At 39.7% G+C, this 20,823-nt stretch overlaps 1 protein-coding gene across 15 annotated transcripts in view; it reads right to left on the bottom strand.

Moving 5' to 3' along the window:
* plch2a (phospholipase C, eta 2a) overlaps positions 1-20,823 on the bottom strand; it is a 149,609-nt gene that overhangs the window by 7,762 nt on the left and 121,024 nt on the right. For 9 of the 15 annotated variants that reach the window (XM_047340339.1, XM_047340336.1, XM_047340333.1 and 6 more), the window contains 12 exons: positions 17,766-17,921; positions 12,687-12,803; positions 11,904-12,004; positions 11,203-11,291; positions 10,832-11,014; positions 10,481-10,588; positions 9,869-9,993; positions 8,725-8,809; positions 6,117-6,263; positions 4,051-4,130; positions 2,532-2,609; positions 91-475 (listed from right to left, as the gene is read on the bottom strand). In XM_047340339.1, coding sequence (XP_047196295.1) covers positions 91-475; positions 2,532-2,609; positions 4,051-4,130; positions 6,117-6,263; positions 8,725-8,809; positions 9,869-9,993; positions 10,481-10,588; positions 10,832-11,014; positions 11,203-11,291; positions 11,904-12,004; positions 12,687-12,803; positions 17,766-17,921 — 1,654 coding nt within the window. Of the gene's footprint in view, positions 1-90; positions 476-2,531; positions 2,610-4,050; positions 4,131-6,116; positions 6,264-8,724; positions 8,810-9,868; positions 9,994-10,480; positions 10,589-10,831; positions 11,015-11,202; positions 11,292-11,903; positions 12,005-12,686; positions 12,804-17,765; positions 17,922-20,823 lie in introns of those variants that run through there. The other 6 variants (XM_047340335.1, XM_047340334.1, XM_047340338.1 and 3 more) reach the window with 4 other exon arrangements.

Genomic DNA, 20,823 nt, shown 5'->3' on the forward strand with positions numbered 1-20,823 from the left:
TCATGTCCGATGAGTCGTGAAAGCGGAGCCGACTGGCTCGTTTCGGAGGCTCACTCATGGGTCGTCGCTTAGCAAAAAGTGGGCTCTTACCTTTACCCTCCTCAGGGTGAAAAGCCCCATTGGTGTCAGGATGGTCCCTGGGCGCCTTGGTGGCTTGGTGGGATGCCAGTGAATCCCCAGTCTGGTGTTGTGGTGGCGTGGGCTGTTGAGAGGCGGCAGCCGAGGCCTTGTCCCGGTCTTCAGACTCTCGATCCTCACTAGCGCCCTCTGAGCTGTAGTCTTTGGTGTCGATGGTGATCTCTGGGTAGCCCTTCTTGATTTTGGGCTGGCCTTTGGTTGGTGCACTGGCAGTGCGGCGCAGGAGGTGGGCACCAAACGGGTGCTTACGGCTGTGCTGTGCAACAGCATGGCTGTCCAGGGAAGCTTGCTTTGGGTTTCTGTGAAACAGCCCTTTTATGCCGCTGGCTGCTCTGGCCTGAAAAAAACACAATGAAATATTATTGTCAAACAAACAAGAAAGCTTAAAGTAAATCACAGAGAGGTCGTGCAGGAAAACATTTGTTTTAATGCAGGTGGCACTAGTCCACACTGCATTATTTCAAAAGCACATGGATAGTTGTACAGTGAGCATGCGTACAAAAAGGAAATCAATATACTCTGTAATGATCACTAATAGTTTTGAATATGATCATTCAGATACAATCCATGCTGACTAGCTTTGAATTCCACTTAGATTCAAAGTGTTAGGCTGTTATACATTTTGAGCACCACACATCTGTATAAATATAATAACTAAATATTAGTAGACAAACACTTTATTGAAACTACCAGTCAAAACACACAGTGCACCTCAAGCCGTGTTTACCTCTACAACTAAATAGGGTGATGTGAAACTACTGTGTGCTGGGATTCAGTAGTGGGACCACAAAGACTCTGTGGATACATCTGAAAAATACAATACTGCAGTCATGTGTTAGCAGTGGGTACATAGACTGCACCAATGTTCATGTAGGCTGCCTCATTTTTCTATATAGAAATTACACTAATCTAATAAACTGAACTAATTAAAAACGCTCATGAAACTGCCATTATCACAGATTAAACAAATTGTAGCTTTATATAGAAAATTCTGATTCGTAAGATCATTATATTTTGTATAATTAATCAAAAGAGGGAAGTCAAAATGATCAGAAGCAAAGCCTGCCTTCAAGCTATTTTCCTATTTTCTTTACTTGAGATTACACATAATATAAATTATAATTCTGCTCGACACTGGTCAGAAGTCACAATGACGGGGAGTCAAATCCTACAAACATGAAAACATTTAGACAATGAAACCGATGACCGATGTTAAAATCACAGACAGAAATGCCAAACCAAATGGAACAGTATAGGAACAAGACACAGTTAATATGTTATGTAACCTACAGTTGTTGTTATCATTTGTCTTGTTAAAAAAGTTTAGACAACGTGAAAGAAGTAGATCCAAGTAGTCTGACCACGGGTGAAAGAATTACTGAACATCTGACAACGGGAAAGCGACAAAAAAGACAAAAAGACAAGACAATATAGAAAAAAGCTTTTGGCTGAGAGAAAAACAGGAAATGTAGACTGAGCTGCACATGATGATTATCTAGCTACCAGGAGAGAAAATCATGCCAGAGGAGCCTTTGACCTGAATTTCTGCAAATAATAATATATAGTATACATATTATACAGTACTCCAACATGATGTGGTTATTGTTATTATACCAATTTTCATCTAGTACTGAGAAAAGTCCAGACATGCTTTACTTTCTCAAAATGTTAAAAGCTGGAAGCAGGGTGTCAACAGCTCCAGTGAATACTTTGTACCAAATTTTTGAGCAATCTCTCCAAACTTTGTGAAAATATTTGATTTGATTTTTTTTTTGTTACATGTTGGCCCAAGAGACTCAAGGACCACATCTAGTGCCACACAGTTTAACATAAAATCACAGTCATCTTGGGGTTTCAGAGCCATTTCCAAGCAAATATCTATCATCAACCAATTACATTTCCATCTACTGTATTTGTTGCCAGGCATTCTCTAAAGTTGCTTTCAGACATGTACCAAACTCAAGAGTTCAGTACATGTGAGTTCTAAAAAAATGTAATGTATACAATTACAAAAGAGAAGTGCCCTCAAAGGCAGTGGAACTGTATACCCCTGCAGTGCACCACTCTGAAAAACTCCTGAGATAAGAGGAAAAAATGCTCTCTGCAAAACACAGCACAGAGAAGTCACTGCAGCCTGGCAGATTCCTGACTTACATCTTTGGCCGCTCTATGCAGCCTTTTAACTGGGCAGCTTGATGACATTGGATCTACTTGAGGGTCAATGAAGATGCAGGCAGGTCAAGCCATCATAACTCATGTGAGACATGAGTTAGCCTAATATTTTCAATGCTTAAAATTGGCTGATAAAAGGGGGTGTGAACGGGGGGGTGTCACTTAGGTGGCAAGAGGGTGGAGTGCGGCTCATGCAAGATGCTGACTGGGTCTCACTACACCTGAGTTCTGAGCGGCAGCTTCAGGGCTCCTAAAAATGTCTTGCCTCTAAATGGTGCATTTGGAAAAAGAGGGGTCCACTGGAATCACAAACAGACACAGGAAGAGAGCGAAAATCAGAGACGGGGATGATGAAAGAAAGAAAGAAAATAATGGGTGGGGGGGGGAATAAGAGAGAAATCACAACAGGAGGCACATGGCAACAGCTGAGAAAGAGGAAGTTCAAAGCAAGGACAATGAACAACAGAGAGGTAATTTACATTTGTCTGGAGACACGGCTGAGTGCAGTGAAACTAAAGGGTTAACAGGAGATAGTGACACCTACATTATTTATAACCTAAGAATAAAACTTTAAAAAAGAAACAGGGTATTATTCATGTGACCAGAAACTGCCGCAGCACCACTTTCAATGTAGTGAAAGTAAATGGTTCAGCTGAAATTATGAATATTTTACAATAAAGCTTTGTATTCTACCTGCATGAATATAATGACTGCAGGAGACTGCAAGCTGAAAAATATCATATAATGTGAGGCAGTAAGGTCTCATAGTGGGTGGTACTTTGCATCTTGAAGCTGTTGGATGGGGTTTAGGTCATCCACAGCTGAGTGGGAAAAACGTTTTATGGAGCAGGCTTTGTGTATGGGGGCACTTTCATGTTCAACAGAAAATAAACAAAATATTGACACAAAGATGACAGGAAACCATCGTCTAAAATATCACTATATGCTAGCTGTCTGAAGGAGTTCCTTTCCACTGGACGTAAAGAGCAAAATAAAACTGGCCCAAAAGATACACTTCAGTAAGGGCAAAGGGGGGCACATTTTTTGGGCATACAAATCAGAAAAATATCAATATTTTCATATAAGTCCATCACACCATGTATGACATCAGTGGTAATGGTTGTTTACAATGTGCGGAGTTTGACTATGTCTGGGGTTGTTTTAACTGTGCGTGTTCAGTTTTTCACCAAAGCTGCACAGCACTTTTTTCTAAATAATGTTAATCTATTTCAGCCAGCAATAAGGTTTGACTTTAATGTTATTGTTAATCTTAATAAATATGATATAATATAATAATAAAAGCTCTCTAAATATTATGAAAATACAAATCTGTTTAAACATATAGCAGCAATGGAAACAAATTCTTAAAGTATGACCAACATCGTTCTGAAGATCAAACAATAGCCCTGCAGCAACCAGTGAACATGTCCCACACACACAATGCAACTGGTCTGCTGATCATTCTTGAACAATTCTGAATTATTATTAATATCATCATCCTTTTTCTAAGTTTGCCTTTGATTGAGGATCCCCCTTCAAAAAGGTTTTGTTGTTAAGTTATTGGCTGAAATATTATAAATCTCAACATAAAATATTGATAAAATATGCATACACAAATCTATTGTGATTGGTTTTCTGCATTAAACTCTTACACAGGGAGTCTCACAAATTGGAGATGAGTCAATGTAACAGATAATACATTTTTTATTGTTTTCAGCTGGTTTTCATTGAAGTACTTACCTTACCAGTGATGTCATTCACAGCTACATGAACAAAGATTGACGCCTCCTCCATACCTTCCAAGTACACATGGCGATAACCTAATACAGACACATCGGAGAAACAGGCACATTATCAGTCAGTCAAACACATGGCTTTAGATAAATGTGTGTCGTATCAATCACATTTATGTGCCACAAAGGCCAATCCACATGATACTTTTTTTCTGATGTTTATGTTCTACTTCTAGCCAATGATTTGAATCAAACTCCTCACTAGCATCATGGATCAGATACATTTACTGGATTTTGAGAGGCCATAACATAGTATATTGAGGTATAGATCTTATCTAACAAAATCAATAACAGATACCCTCAATACTTTATGGTATGGTGTCCCTCTAGAACCTATACTTGGCCCAGTACCATTCTGTTTATATGCTTCTGCTGGATGGTCAAATTTGCGGCTTCCAGCATTAAGTTCCACATAGGTCTGGGCGATAAAAGGATAGAGATAATTATTGCGATATAACTTTTATATCGCAATAATCGACATGGTCACTTAAAGTTTTATATACGACATGGTCGATATAACGTCGATAGAACTCTACCATCTATGTTTTAGCAGACAACACGAACAGCCAATGATAATGAGAATAGCGCTGTGCTGAACCAATCACGTGAAAGGAATAGAGTTACAGCCACGTCATGTTAGGTTGACACACATACTAATGTTTGGGCTCCTGCATTGAGGTCGACGACTCTGCATCCATGCAGTGACTGATCAAAATCGATTAATGTTTTCATTCATTGTTTTAGCGAGTTTAACACCGCTGCTTCAGGACAGACGCTCACTAAAGGTCCGGTCGTCCTGTGTCTCTGTCGGAGTCGGTTTCCTTATCACTCCCTCTCTGACCTGCACTCACTTCACACTTTAACAATAAACACCATCACTGATCAGAAGTTATTAGGTCACATTTTTTTATTAATATCGCGATATACATCGATATCCACTAATATGAAAAAAATTATTGTGATAAGATGTTTTTCCATATCGCCCAACCCTAGTTCCACCTCTACGTAGATGACACTGAGCTCTCTGTTTCCAATCATGCTAATAAGGTCTCCAACTACACCTGCTGTTTAGTCTGGTCTTCTAGTTGTAAAAACCTTTTATAAGAAAAATATGCTATTAATGTATTTGATCAGTAAATTATATTGTGCCATCTCATCATTGAGCCAGTTCTTGACAGTGATCACAGTTTTTTGGCTGCTCCCTTCACCAAGTCGTAGCTGGGAACTCTACTATAGTTGGAGATGCTACAAAAGAGTGCCGGGCAGATTTATAAAATGTTTTACTTTTACTTTAATCTTTCTGTTTATGAATTAGGGAAGTCCTGGGTTTTCTGTCCACAGTTTCCATTCCTTAATATTGACTATTTGCAAAAATGTGTCCAATTAAATACATCTATTAGCCCATATGAAACAGCTGCCTATGGTGCATTTAAGTTAATGTAATCTGTGCAATGATTATCAGTTGAGTCGGCATGCGACATCTCTTGTATGGGTTAAATAATTGAAAAAGAGACATTATTTTCAGTGGTTTTGTCAGGTGTATTTTCTAACCTTTGGCATAGCCAGCTAGCCTCTAATCTTTATGCTAAGCTAGCCTAACCACATTCATTCTCCAGCAATGTACTTAATATCCCTCTTCCCATCTCATTCTCTCAAAGAACCAGAATTCGCTAATTTTACAAAATGTCAATCTATTCTGTTAATAAACTCTGCTAAAGTGATTCTTAACAACATAGTATACCAAACAGCAATTGGCAGAATCAGTACAAAAGACCAGAGTAGCACTGATCATTTTAAATACATATATTATTTCAAAATGTCATGATATGAGAGCGCAGCCATGCTCATGCCTGATTTTCACATCTTTACCATAACAGCTAATTTCTTTAATGAAATAGAATTTCCATGTAAACATGAGAAACAAAAACTAAATCAAAGCTTTTAGAGGTCAGCATAGAAACATGATCTGCATAAGCAGTTCCATCTTAAATGAGGTGCTGCATCATGTCTTACCTGGCATCATGCTGTTGAAGGCGATGGTGCGCTGGCCGATGAAGTCCTGGCCAATGGGGTCATGATCCCACACAAGGAAACGCACCAGGGCCAGCTCTGGCATGTTGATCGTAAACACCAGAGTCTCCTCCCACATTGGGTTGAACCCTTCATGAGACCGCCCCGAGGAAGCAAGGGTGCAGGAGGACGATGGAGGGGCGGAGGGGAATGGAAAAGATGGAAGAAAAAAATGAGACAGGACATAAAAAGAGTGTGAGCAAATAAAAAAATCAGAGAGAAAGTAATAGAGATGGAGGACAGAGAGAATGGATGGTTCAGGACAAAGTTAGAGAGCGAGCTCAGCACTCATCAATTATTCAGTGTGTGTGTGTGTGTGTGTGTGTGTGTGTGTGTGTGTTTGTGTGTGTGTGTGTGTTGACAGAGAGGTGCTGGCTGTGCATGTCTCCACTCTTGCTGAGCTAATCAATTACAGATCAGAACGCATTCAGACAGCTCCAACCGCACATACACTAACAGTAATCGTATGACAAAGGTATACTACACCAAACCACAGATCCCCTCAAACAAACACCGGGGCATCATGTGTGGCTCAGTTCACAAATCCCAGCAGTGAGAAGCACTGTAGTAGAACAGAGCATCCACAGGAAACTGGTCAGTAGTTAATGACTTATCTTGAACTATATCGGGGGGGGGGGGGCAATTTATCCAGCCTGTGAGTCAATTCATGTACAAAAAAGCAACTCAGATAAGAAGAAAAAGATCAGGACAGCAATTAATTGTATGGTGCAGTGTAAAATGGCCAATTCTCAGCTAATTAAAGGCGTATTTCAACTCTGATTGTATGATTTAAATCAAAACCGGGATTTTGGGCATGAAGGCTGCAGCTCAGTTTGCTCTTGTTGTTCCTTTCATGTTTCATTGCCGACAAGCATTATGACGACTGTACTGTCAAGTTGTTCCTTTTTTTCCAATTCAGCACCACATTAAACTCCTTTATCAGCCTGTATCACATGTTCCACCTGCACTGTCAGCAGCTGCAGGAGTGACATAGTGAACTATATGAGCAGGACACACACTTTAGCTTTCTCTGACTGGGTGGAAATCTGATGTTTTCACATGACAGATAGATGATGAAGAAAGGCATTAATAAGAGAGAAAGGAGAAATGTGCATGCTGTTCATCAGACAGACCACTCGTGATAGAATCCCCCACAATAAACACGTACATCACCCCGTTTGCAAAGATGAAAGGTGAGTTGATCTTGGTCTATTACTCCACAGTTTCACAGAGTAACTTAACAACAGGATGAAAAGCAATGTTTCACTGCCCTCTGGTTCAAAACTTCACAGCCGTTTGGCCTCTGGCAAGTGTGGTCAGAAATGTTATGTATAAAGATTTAATAGGGTTTACCCAACAACTGTGTATTTATTGACAAGTCGCAATAATTCAAGATATCGGCAATTCCACTGCAGCCATTAAAGGTAACAATTCAAGATTCATCCAAACAGATTTTGATATTTAATGAAATCATAACATTATTGATATCCATTCTACCTCTATGACCAGTCAAATTGTTATTTTAAGATATCTTTAATAATAGTTTGACAAGTAAGAAATCAGCATCTGCTTGGATTGGCAACAATGATTTTCATATTGGTGTTATAATATCATTATCAGTGATCTTTTTAAATAGTTAGGCTGTCATTTAGGTCGGAACAGGATCAGGAGCAAATTAATTTAAAATGCAGGTAATGTTCAATATCACCCTCTGACTCACATTGTTGAGAGTTTTAACTTTCCAAGTTGAAGAAAATATTTGTATCCTAAGAATGGAGGACCCTGTATGCTCAGCTTAAAAAAGGGAAAACAAACTGCCACACAACCATTGTGTGACAAAGTAACTCTAATTTAAGTCCACTTGCAAGTAGAGCTGGCACATCAGGTCAGGTTGACGCACACAGCACGTGTTAATGGTTGGGCTCCTGCAGAAAGGTGGACGACTGCAGAGACTGAATATAAACATGTTCCGCAACATAGTTTTAGCGGGTTTCCACCGCTGAATAATTATAACACTGCTGCTTCAGGAAAGACTCTCTTTAAAAAGGACGTTCTTTGACAAAGGCTCGGCCGGAGTCTGCTTCCTCCTCAGTCCCCCTCTGACCTGCACTCACTTTACACTTTAACAATAAACACCAACACTGATCATGAGTTATTAGGACACGTACAGGGCCGATGTTTACTTTGTCTTAGTTTGATTCGCTCTAGAGTTTATGAGACACATGTTTAAACCTGCTACACAACACGAGACGTAACGTGACGCGCACAGTCAGGTCATCAGGGTTAAAGTGAGAGGAACGATCCGGAGACATCATCGAATAATTAATTTATACTGACTTATTATTTTGCTGCTTTCGAGTTTGTACTGTAACATGCAGAGAAGGGGTGGTATGGTCGAAGCTGCCTCTGAGCACACTAGGTTTAGCTTTAGATTATTGTAGACTTACATATAAAATCATATAGGAACATCACAAGTTTAAAAAAGGTATATAGTATCAAATAGTTTGGAAAGATGGATGAACCAGAAAAATTCAACTGTTCATCTACTCACCATTATCATCCACCACTCTGGTCTGCTCCTTGCAGCAGTCCACTGGAAGGCCAATGATCTCCACCTCCACGAAGGGATCAATGATCTGACAGAAAGACGTTTCACAGCATTAAGGTTGCAGAGTTCCAAGAACGTTCAAAGACGAGGTAAATTCCACCGTGTTTTAAGCCTAAAAGTACACCAGAGGTGGCTAAGCTAGCGGACGTTAGCATTTCTGATGCTCCCTGAATGCACCTTTTCATTTCTGGGTGAACTATCCCTTTAAGTATACTTAACCAATAAAAAGTATTGGTTCTGGCACCAATTAGGCCCCGGACCTGCTTTAAAAAGGTATTAATTTATCAGGTATCAGGTAAAACCAGAATAATACCTAACCCTATTTATCACAGGCAAGAATCCATCTTTCCAGTCTCACAGCTGTTTGCTTGTGGCCAAACCATGGAAGTTTGGACCAATTATCGTCCTATGAGGCAGGAACTTAAGGCAGAGACAGGCATGGTGTGATGACAGCAAGAAGCGATTGTTTTATTAACAACATTTTCGAGGATGTTAGCGTCGATGCTGCTGGAGCATAAGTTATATCAGAATTGGAGATTATTGCTTCATTGAAAGAAGAACAAAGAACGACACTGAACATTTTTCTCCTGACTGACTTTGACAGCAGTGATATATAGTGATAAACAGAAACTTCATCCTATCGCCTACCAGACATTTTTTAAAAGTGTCTTTTGCCTCAGTTTTTAAAGAAACGTTCACAGATGGTTCTGTATAACAAGCCATCTGGCTTGTCAATTTAGCTTTCCCTAGAGAGAGTACTCACCTGAGTTATCACCACACTCTTCTAACACTGTCTAACTCACAACTGACATTTAAAAAAAATGGGGAAATAAGTCAGCAGTGGTGCACAAAGCTGTATGGTACATTGGTGGTGTTACTTTTTAACCGCATTGATAAACAAAAGAATTATTTAACAGCAAAAATCAAACCTATTGATTTGAGATTATTTAAAACAGGGAACATTTTACAGGCATATACTGACTGAAATGCTTTCAGCAAACAAATATATTTTTTGGGCATTTATATATTTGAGTGTATGTGTAATTAACTTAGAACAAAGGAGACTAGATGTGTACAGGTGTCCTACCTCTCCCCTGTCCCCTAACATAGAGTCTTTGGGTTTGGGCAGCTGTTGTCCGCTGATGATCTTCAACACCAGCTGTTTCTTCATCTGACCTGGCAGCGGGTCCTCCAGGTTGGGGTTAAAGGCACCTGCAGAGCATAGAAGGAAGTACACAGGTTATTCGTAATGATTCACTTACTCAATTTAACAGGTCATTCCAAAATTAAATATTTTAACATTTTGAATTGAAAAATCTTATAGAATTGAAAAATCTTATAGAACAATAAATGATTCACTGAAATGTAAAATTTGGGATTTAAGAAAGGCCTTTGAAACAAACTGTAAAGCATAAAAAACATTTCAAACCAATTCTTAATAAAACTTATTTAAACATCTCTTTAACATAATTGTGTTTTTGTCTGAAATATAAACTACAGATTATATGTGCTACAAATTACACAAGCCCCACAGCATGGTGTATGTATTCAGAATTACTCTTCTTATGATTCATAATGACAACTCTGACTGTTGTATTAATGCTCCTAATGCTCACATATAACCAAAATGAGCAGTGACAGTGCAAAGATGAAATTACAGAATGAAGAAACCCATGAGGTCTAGTTTTTATCTACTGACCTTCACACATGCAGACAGGCTTTAGGATGTAGCCACAGTTGCCGTTGCTATAGAACTTGGCTCTGTTGAGCTGCAGGACCCGGCCCTCTGACTGGTAGTTGAGTGCAACTGAAATCAAAGTAGTTCTCGTATTTATTGTTGGGTATTTTACTTCCATGCGCAGGCTAACAGTCATTTTCTGTTGAGCAGCTGCAGTGTTGGTGACCCTTTTGCTCTTACCACAGCAGCTGCTCAACAGAAAACGACTGTTCACCAAAGTCTTGACAAACAGCCTGAATATATAATGACAGTGGGAGCAGTGTTTGAATCTTGAAAACACGGTGCACATGGGGAGTCGGGTTAAGCTCATACCGAGCTGGCAGCCTGCGTTCCAGAAGGGCTGAGGGTTGAAGTTGGAGGAGTCCACACGATAAGAGGACGGGTAGATGCGGGAGAGCTGCCGCTGGTTGAAGTGGATGAAGGACGTAGCTTTCTGCTGCATCACCTGATGGGCTTTGGTCTCACTGAGCGACGACACCTGCCAGGTGCAGTTGGCTGCCAGGAACACAAAGACATCTTTGGTTTCTGCATTAGGCTCATACATTTCCATTCAGTTCAAACGTAGGATTCAACAAACAGGGATTTCATATGAAGTTTGAAAAGTTTGAATATCATCACAATGGACCCCATGAGCTCATTTATTTGAGTAAGTAAAGTGAACAACTGTTCAGAGAGCTGCTCACCTTCTGCTTCAATGTCATAGAGACCAACCGACCTCGTGTATTTAACCAGATCAGACAGAGCTCTAGATAACTTCATGGTCTTCTTCTTTCTGTGAGGGAAACATAGAAATTACAACAGATTACAAAAGTGCACACACACACACGGCTAGTGGGCTAGTAGCATTAAGGGCCTTGCCTAAAGGCCCACTCTGAATATGCCACATCCTGACCACCAAAAGAATCCCGGAGTCGAAATGTTTATATTAAAGCTGATGACAACTCATTTATGTTGTTTAAGCCATTTAGAGCGGATGTAACATATGTGTGTATAAGACTGGGTGCTTCTCCCTTTAGTGCATCCCTACACGAGTCTCATTCACGATGTCATTGTTTTCAGGACAAATTAAATACAATATGATTTGCTAAAAATACTTGCGGTGAAGGCGGGGCTCATTATGGGATATGTAGTGTTTTTGTAAGGCTTTAGCCTGCAAAAAAGTTTTTAATGTTTCAGACAATTTCAGACGGCAGCGATATTGAAGCCGATAACAGCAGAGTTTCATTAACGAAAACATCAATTAAAATCACAATGACATGGGAGTGGTTGTTTTCAAATGGTCCTGAGGTTTAAGAGTTTTTATTCTGTGCCCTTAGTCTTAATGGGTTAATGGATGATCTACCGCACTGCAAGATGTTTGTGTGTGTGTCTGTGTGTAGCATACTTGCTGTGGTGCAGGGGGACACGGGAAGCACTACTTGTGCTCTCTTGATCAGTATCTGTGTCTTCAAAACTCGATGTCTTCTTCAGCTTGGTCATTTTTTTCTGCAGAAACAATAAAAAAAGGGCTAAACAAAATGAGGGACCAAAGAAAATTTGTGAGTCCCTTTTTTATGTGTATCAGGTTTTGATTATAAGTGAAGGTTAAAGTTTAAAGCTGTCAATGTATATGGGCGTATCCCATGTGGGAGCATATGCCTTAAGCAGCAGGTTCCTAGTTTAGCTACCTGCTGGCTGGACCATTCACTAAAGGTCATTTCCATGCTCTCTTACAGTTTCCTCTCTCTTTTTCACTGACTCTATAAAATAAACACCAAAGGCCAAAACATATTTTTTAAAAAGTCAATGTATCCCTTCTGAAAAGATTCAAAAGGGAAAATAAAAGTGTTGGGGTTAGGTGTATATTTTTGAAACACTAAAATTGGAGACCCAGGTCTGATGGGAACCTGAGAAAAGCAATTAGAGCACAGACACAAAATTAAGTCAAGTTAAAGCCTTTGATACATTTTTTTTAGTTTATACATTTGTATATAGTTTTTGAAAAAATACAAAAAGATGTGATTTTAGATGAATTTAACATTGTTTTCTGACCATATAAATGTGTCAGATAACAAGGAGACAGTTTCTTCACATCGCAGAAGATGGAGGATTGAGGAGATATACAGGAGGAGGATTATGCAGAAAACAGAACATGGCAGAGAGAGAAGTAAAAAAGAAAAAAGCCAACCTTGCGTTTTGAAAAGCTCCCGATGAAGGAACGGCTTGAATGCTTGTTGCTGCTGGGATTAGCCTCGTCCGCTGTGTCCGTCCCATCCTCACTTTTACCCTGACAGCAGAGGATAACCTTAGCATGATGTGTAAGGAAACATTTTTTAAAATGGTAACTGAAAATGGGAAAAGGGTATTTGTTTATCTTTAAGATTATGCCACATTTTTCGCACGTATTCTACTAAACTAAGACTTGTTTGGGAGGATTAAGTCTACTGAATTCAAACTGGTTGCTCCGAGAAAGAAATCAGTCCAAGTGCTCTGGAACACTTGTCTTTGATTCCCCACTTAATCTGAATTCAAAACAAGACAATAGTCATCACAAACATGACAGCAATAAGAATTTCAACAAACACGGAAGCAACAGTAGAAATGATTCTACTTGCATGTCAACAATTCTATTTGAGCATGAGCGATTTTTCTAAAAGGTTGAGGACTGAAAATGATAGAAATATAACTAGGTGTAATAGTTATTGAAGGAAATACTCCACTGTCATTCTATTGATATTTTTCAGCTGCTCACAAAACATGTTTTAACCTTGCAATCAAACAATAATCGAGGATCTGTATTTCAACTCTATTTCCAAATAAAAGCTGTGGAAGTTGGATGGGGAGATACAAGTCAGAACAAATCACTGGGCAGTGAGCCTTGATTTCCTCTCTCTGAATACTGGAGAAGAGTTGGTTCCAAGTGTATGTGATAACAATAAGATTCTAAAAAGCTCTCTTGGTCAATTGGTGTGCACATTTGAGATACCACTCAGTGTGCTAAGCTTAAATATCTGATCATGAGTGAAAACTATAGTGAGTAAACGAGTCAAACTACTGCATCTGCAAACTTATTTTTCTCAAGTTACACTACCATGGCAGAAGAACAATGGGTCAGTGGGTCAGTAATACTGTGAAAGGATGTTTTCATGTTAAAACAACATGAAAACTTATCACATTATGTCCCCCCTATACCTACAGATCCAGGGCTGAATGTATTCTCCAGTCCGCCCTGTACAGTAGATATATGCATACTATACATGCTATTGTTGGGACATGGAATTTGTGAATAAAGTTCAGCCTATATGTGCAGTCAAAAGCCTGAAGCCGCATGTCCCTTTGTTCTGGAGAAAACCAGACCCTCAAGAACTCAGTCTCCCAGGGGGCCTCAACGTCACACAGAAGTGTGAAAACCCCCCAGGGACAAAAGTTTCAACTCCTATTGGTCACTCTGGGCCCCATGACCTGTGAGGTCACTGGGCCAATATAAGGCCTGTTCCCCCTCTCTTCTCTCTTTTCTACAATCCCTCCGAGGGGAGAAGGCTGTCCAGCCTCTTTCCATTCACCTCTTCGAGAGGAGCACACCGGCCTTCCACGAATCCTCTCAGAGGAGAAGGGCGACGGTCCAGCTCACTCTTTCAACTCAAATCAACTTCATGGAGGAGAGTTGCAGCTTCCAGCTCATCTCACCAAGGAAACCTCCTCGCAATCCAAGCTCTACCAACCTTTAAAGGGGACATAGCATGCCCATTTTACCACAAGTTGATATGGTTCCTTGGGGTCTTAATGAAATGTCTGTAACATACTTTGGTCAAAATACCACAAGGATCATTTAAAACAGCACCCTTTTTACCCTGTATAAAACAGCCCTCCACAGAGTGACCTGTTTTGAGTGCCTGTTCCTTTAAATGCTAATGAGCCCCCCCTCCCCCTCTCCCCCAGGATTTTAAACGATATAAATTACATATTTTATATGATATAAATTATCAAATATGCATCCCATACTTTGTATCCCCTTCTGTTGTCCTGGGATTTTAATTTTCCCAATCACATAATTAAATGTCCCCTCTGCCCATCCACTACAAGCACACAAGCAGACAGACAGAGAGAAAGAGAGGGGGGCTATGAAGACCATCATTTACCCCGAACCCGACATTCAACGGGTACAACAACAAGCGGAGAAAGCAGAATCGCGGGCTGACCTTATATATACAGTCTATGGGGCTGACCAGCGGAGAAATGCTCGTCCCGTGTGAACAGCCAGGCGGCTGCGTGCTGGAGAACGGCGCTGCGCTGCCTCGCAGCCTCGCTGCGTCCGGTGTAAACCCGGCGTAACGAGTGGGGGGGCTCTGTTTGTTTGTGCCAGTGTAACAGTAGTGCTGAACACCGCGGAAGTCTTCCACACTGCTGGCTGTGTGGCGTTGACACAAATTCCAGCTCACGCATGCAGTGGGGCTGACCAGCGGAGAAATGCTCGTCCCGTGTGAACAGCCAGGCGGCTGCGTGCTTGGGAACGGCGCAGGAGCCACAAACCAGCAAGACGACTTCACAGAACTGCGAACTGCACAGCAACTTCTTTTTTCCCCTTTCCACGGACGGGTAACACAACTGGGCTTAATACTTATACTAGGCTAAGCAAAGACTGTTTATTCGATTCTGTGTGATGTTTATAAGTTTGATTTGTGTTGCTGTGATATTGTGGTTACAAGTTATTTGAAAGTTAATGTTAGTTATGCTCTTCAGTCTTTCCTTGCATGCATCTAGTAACTTTCTCTAATTTGGCACACACACAGACACACGAATATCGCAGCACCTAATTATCTCTGACCCCTGCTACATGTCATAAAACATTCCAAAGGGGGGAGGGTGTTATCTCTTTGGCCAGCCGCCATTTTGGAAGCACGCTGACTCACACAGACACACACACATGCATACTCACATACCTATCTTTGTTTAGTAAGTACACCGTTAGTAATTTGTGTTTTTTTTATACTTTATTATATTCATAATAAATGTTTTTCTTTCACAAATGTTTTTTCATTAATGTTGCATAAGTGAATTTTGCCAACCTCTACACTGCCAAGAGCTCCAGATCCTTCGACTTAGCTAACTATCTATATGGTAATTTTGGTTATAGTTATTAATTTAATTGTTAAAGAGTTCCAAATTTGTAGTTAGTACTTTATGAGACTTAATCAATAAATTGGCTATCTTTTCCCTTCCTTTGAAGGGTGGTGCCCCGAGGTAACTTTAATCAATTAAAGTTATTATTTAATATGAATATTTTTAATATTAATATTCAATATTTTATTTTGATAACCAAATTTATTGAATGCCGAAAGGCACACCATTTTATGGTATCACGTTTAATGCATTATTGCACCACATTATATACTTCTATACTTTTTCACCCCATTTCATGTTTTTTTACAGACAGAGCAGCTGTAGAACCTCAGCCATTCACAGCATCAGTTACAGTAAAGTCCTCAAACTACAATAAAGAACTTCATGCCATTTTCTATTGTTTACATTTTTTTTGTCTGTTCCTACTGTAGAGGTTTTTTTGGGAAAAGTCTCAGGTCTCAAGAGGTCAAGAGATAAAAAACATTGAGCAAGATCCTGAACTCAAGTTCACTGAGGTTCAAACAGGATGCAGTACATTATGTTGAATAAACCTCCCACTACATTCAAGGAATGGCTGCTTCAGTCCTGTAGCCCATCCCACATGTGAGAGTATGACAGTGTATGATGTATATGTTACATGCCAGGCACTGAAGTGCCTCTTCCTCATTGAAACAAACTGCCTTATTAATTGATATATATATATAGACAATTAATGAGGCAGTTTAACCATATCACCTCTACTTAAAAAATCATTCAAATGAAAACTGTTTGCGTTCTGTGGATTATTCCGATTTTTCCAGTCCGCACTGGGCAGTACAGAGGGTTCACTCTTAAAGATAATTATATTTTATTTATATAACATAATCGTTCATTAATTGTAATCAAGGTAAAAGTTTGAAATAATTATATACTGATTTTAAGTCATATTGCTCAATCCTAATACAAGCTGGTTAAAATGATATATGTTATATACATTATCATTAGGAACGAGACTTGGACTAATTTTCCTTTTTAGAAAACTAATTTTTCTCACAATATCATCCGCCATGTTAAGAATATGAAAGAGCCATATTCCTTGATTTAGCATTTGCACATCTCTTCATATTTCACACATGGTTAACGTGAGACATATTTTCACTACAATTTAATATTGCAAATTATCACAATATGCTATATATTGTTACAAGAAAGGTTTCTTCTGAAAATATCTTGCTATTGAGTGAAATATGACAATAGATTTTTCCCGTTATACTGGTCTGTTTTTGTTTTTCTGGTGTGGCTGTGATATGCTTTCACAGAGGATAACCCACCCTGAATGTACGAATATTTAACTTTTTAAGCTTATCATACATATCATTCAGTGAAACTGCACCATGAAAGTCTGCATTAGATATGAGCAGCTTCACTTTTCACTGTAACCATGTGTGACACTGACTGGCTGAGGGTGAAGTCTCAATCAGATCATCTGAGTTCTCCTGGTTCACTCTAATGCCTTACAGGCAGCAATGGAGAACCCTGGAGGGGAGACTGGGAGGAACTGAAATGCATTTATATAACCACCATTCACACACAGTCAGCAGTTCGGGGATCAGTGTCTATCCCAAGAACACTAAGATGATGAGAAGCCAGTTTGAGCGTGGTGTGGTTGGTACCAAAACAAACCAGGGCCTGAGATGGATAACTGCACTGTAGTCGGATCATGGGATCTGCAGCCGAATGCCTGGGACACTTGGGTGAAGAGAGGAGCAGAGCTGTCAAGTGATGACTACTGGAGTTTTTTTACTTTTTATGGCAGAGAGAGAGAGAGCGAGAGATTAGTGTTACTAATCCATCAGTCAGTGTCACAGCTCGCTCAGGGATTTGAACTGGCATCTGTCTGGTGCAGACCCTGTTTCTGTCAAATGGGGATTTCAGGAGAAAGTTTGTTTTAATGAGGAAGAGACAGTTGAGTGCTTTGCTCACTTTTACCCCCTGCAGCAGTCCAAACCTGAAATGTATTTAAATATATAAATTTGTTTTTTCCGTGTGTTTGCAGTACCTTTGAATTAAAGCATGGTGTTTTTCCTCCAGCTACAATTCTATCAAATTCTGTCATTCCTCTTTTCCGTCTCCATGCTGTGTGCTTTTGACTTGAACTTGTGTTTACCTTCGAGCCAGTCTTCTCCGAGGGCTTCCCAGCTGGAGGGAGGGCTGTGATGGTGAAGCTGTCTGGGTCTTCTCTGTCTCGAATCTTTGACTCCTTCATCAGGTTGTCAAGCTTTTTCTTGGCCATGTTCTCCACCTGCTTTCTGTTGGCAGATGTCTGGAGGATGAACAGTTACACAGAGACAGTTACACACATGATAAAGGAGGGTAACCTCAACAGCTCCTATATACACAAACTGCTCCAAAAAAAGGGAACACTTAAATCACAAATCGGATCTTGGTGAACAAATTATTCAAGTTGAAAATCTTTACTGAGGTCCCACTAGAGGACGTCGGGCCCTCATACCAGTCTCATGGAGTCTATTTCTGACAGTTTGGTCAGGCACATGCACACCAGTAGCCTGCTGGAGGTCATTCTGTAGGGCTCTGGCAGTGCTCCTCCTGTCCCCTCTGTTCCTGTCCTTGAGACTGTGCTGGGAGACACAGCAAACCTTCTTCCTGTTTAACTGACTGGGTGTTATACTGTGACGATTTAATGTTCCCTTAATTTTTTTGACCAGTGTGTATATATATATATATATTTATAAGCGTACAATGTTGATTAACAGTTATTAGTTTGTAAAAGTGGACATATTAAGATGACATCATGACATTAGTTGAGGCGAGGAAGGATGGAGGCCTACTACAATGTTTGACAAAAAATGGATAATCTAATAATCATTGATGTCATTATTAAGCCAATATGCCCAAAAGTATTAGTTTCCTGAGAACAAGATTGTTTTTCTCAGACGTCACATGAGATTGCAATGGTCCTTTTCCACCCCATTTCCTGATGTTTTGTAAGCTCAAAATGACCAAAAGACTGATGAACTGATGAATGCTGGATCCATGAAATTTTTACTTTGAATAATGACAGTGGATATGTCAGTGTGATAATGCTCAAAAAGTATTCAAAGTAAGGAATGCAAAGATAAATGTGCAAAACCCTCAGTCACACTGGAAATGAAGCAGAATTACCGGCAGAGCAGCTGTAGAACCTCAGCTAGTCCACCTTGGTAGTAACAATAAAGAACTTCATGCCATTTGCTATTGTTTACTGTCTTGGCAATTTTCTATTAATCAAACACAAAGTCATACAGTTGTCTTTCGGTAAGTTTAATTCTACATCTGCAGATGGACTCAATGTACAATCATCAGAAGGACATTATACAAAGAGCCAAGAACACTCCTCAGCGCTGTGTTCTTATAGCTCATAGCCCCCTCCCACTAGCTAAAGAGAAGTTACTCATCAGCTTCTTTGATGTTTCATTACGGTGGGGGACGTCCTGGCTTCATCTCTGGCCCAGACCCCTGGAGTGACCCCTGGGGTGAAATCCCAACACCAGATGTCCGAGACACCATCAACTTTCAGGCCTTCCGAGGCAATAAAAGTAAAGTCCCTCGAGTGATAATCGCAAACCTAACATTAACTCACCGCTGACCTTTTAGATAAACACATCTGTTTATCACATCCTATACATACATGTCTGTTCTTCCATTAAACATTACCCAAATGCAGAAATTTGCATCACATTACAATTGCTTTTTCTGTTCCCACTGTAGAGGATTTTTGAAAAAGTCTCTGGTCCCACGAGACAAAGAGAGAAAACACATTGAGCAAGATCCTGAAGTCAAGCTCACTGAGGTTGAAACCGGATACAGTACATTATGTTGAATAAACTTCCCACACCATTGAAGGAATGGCTGCTTCAGTCCCGTAACTCATCCCACATGTGAGAGTATGACAGTGTATGATGTATATGTACGGTATCCTAACAATATATATATATATCCTAACAATATATATAATTTTTTTTTTTGGAATTAATAAGGCAGTTTACCCACATCACCTCTAATTAAAAAATCATTCAAATGAAAACTGTTCGCAGTGTGTTCTGCGGATTATTCAGAGGAAATACTCGTCCTGAGGTGGAAGAAGACCAAAACACAAATGATTAGCATGGTGCAGACCACTAGAGATAGAAGAGGAAAACATATGTCATGTGTATTTATAATCTAGGTAAACTAGCCCTTTGAGTCCACAGGCTTCACCAGAGCTCTTACTGTAAAGTTATGTTCTTTTACATCAAGCAGAATCCAAAAAGAATATACATTTCATAAGGAGCAAAGATGAAGCAATACCACCCCAGAGGGGTTGATCAATGGAAACTTCAGAAATGTAAGCATTTCCAGATGTTACAGCATGACATCCTTTATGTTATCCTTTATGCACATGCTCAATTCAGCCACATGGTGGCAGAGTGAATCCAAAAACCTCCCTGATTTGTATCAGACCACAGGCAGCATTTCTTGATCCACAGAGGGATTAAGTATTTTGAGTGTTGTCCAATAAGTGCTGTCTATATATGATGAATGTAATTGGGGCTATATTCTGTATCTTTTACATAAACCTTTTTCAAACATTGCTGAATTTTGTTGAACTATAATAATAAAATTATATTTTTTAACATCTTTTTTTTAACATACTTACTTTTCTCTTTTAAATAAAAACCTATATTTGAAAAATACTGTAATGGTACTGTGCAAATGTTTTTGGCACTGAACCTTAAGAGAGAATGCTTTTAAAATAAGCACGATGATGGGTTTCTATCAATGCAAAGAAAAAAAACAACAACACTATTTTCCTATAAAGCAGCAGCAGCAGTTCTCCTCAGTTCACCTGCACAGTGCTTAAGGTTATTGTCAAGTTGCTTGTTCAGAGCATCTTGGAGACGTTTCCACAGTTGTTCAGTGGATTCAGTCTGTCTCAGTGTTTCTGTGTCTTCATGTGATCACACACTGACTCCATGATGCTGAGATAAGGTCTCTGTAGGGACCAGGCCATCTGCTGCATGACTCCTTGTTCTTCATGTCTATGAGGATAATTAACTGAGCCAAGAAGATTATGTTTTAATTGCTATTTAACTTAACAATTATGCAAAAAAAAAATTGGTGGAAGGGTGTGGTATATGCCATGAAAGTTGTGAATGTTGGTGTCTATCTGGACAAAGGGACAGATG

This window comes from Hippoglossus stenolepis, chromosome 6, assembly GCF_022539355.2.
Source record: "Hippoglossus stenolepis isolate QCI-W04-F060 chromosome 6, HSTE1.2, whole genome shotgun sequence".
Taxonomy (NCBI): Eukaryota; Metazoa; Chordata; class Actinopteri; order Pleuronectiformes; family Pleuronectidae; genus Hippoglossus; species Hippoglossus stenolepis.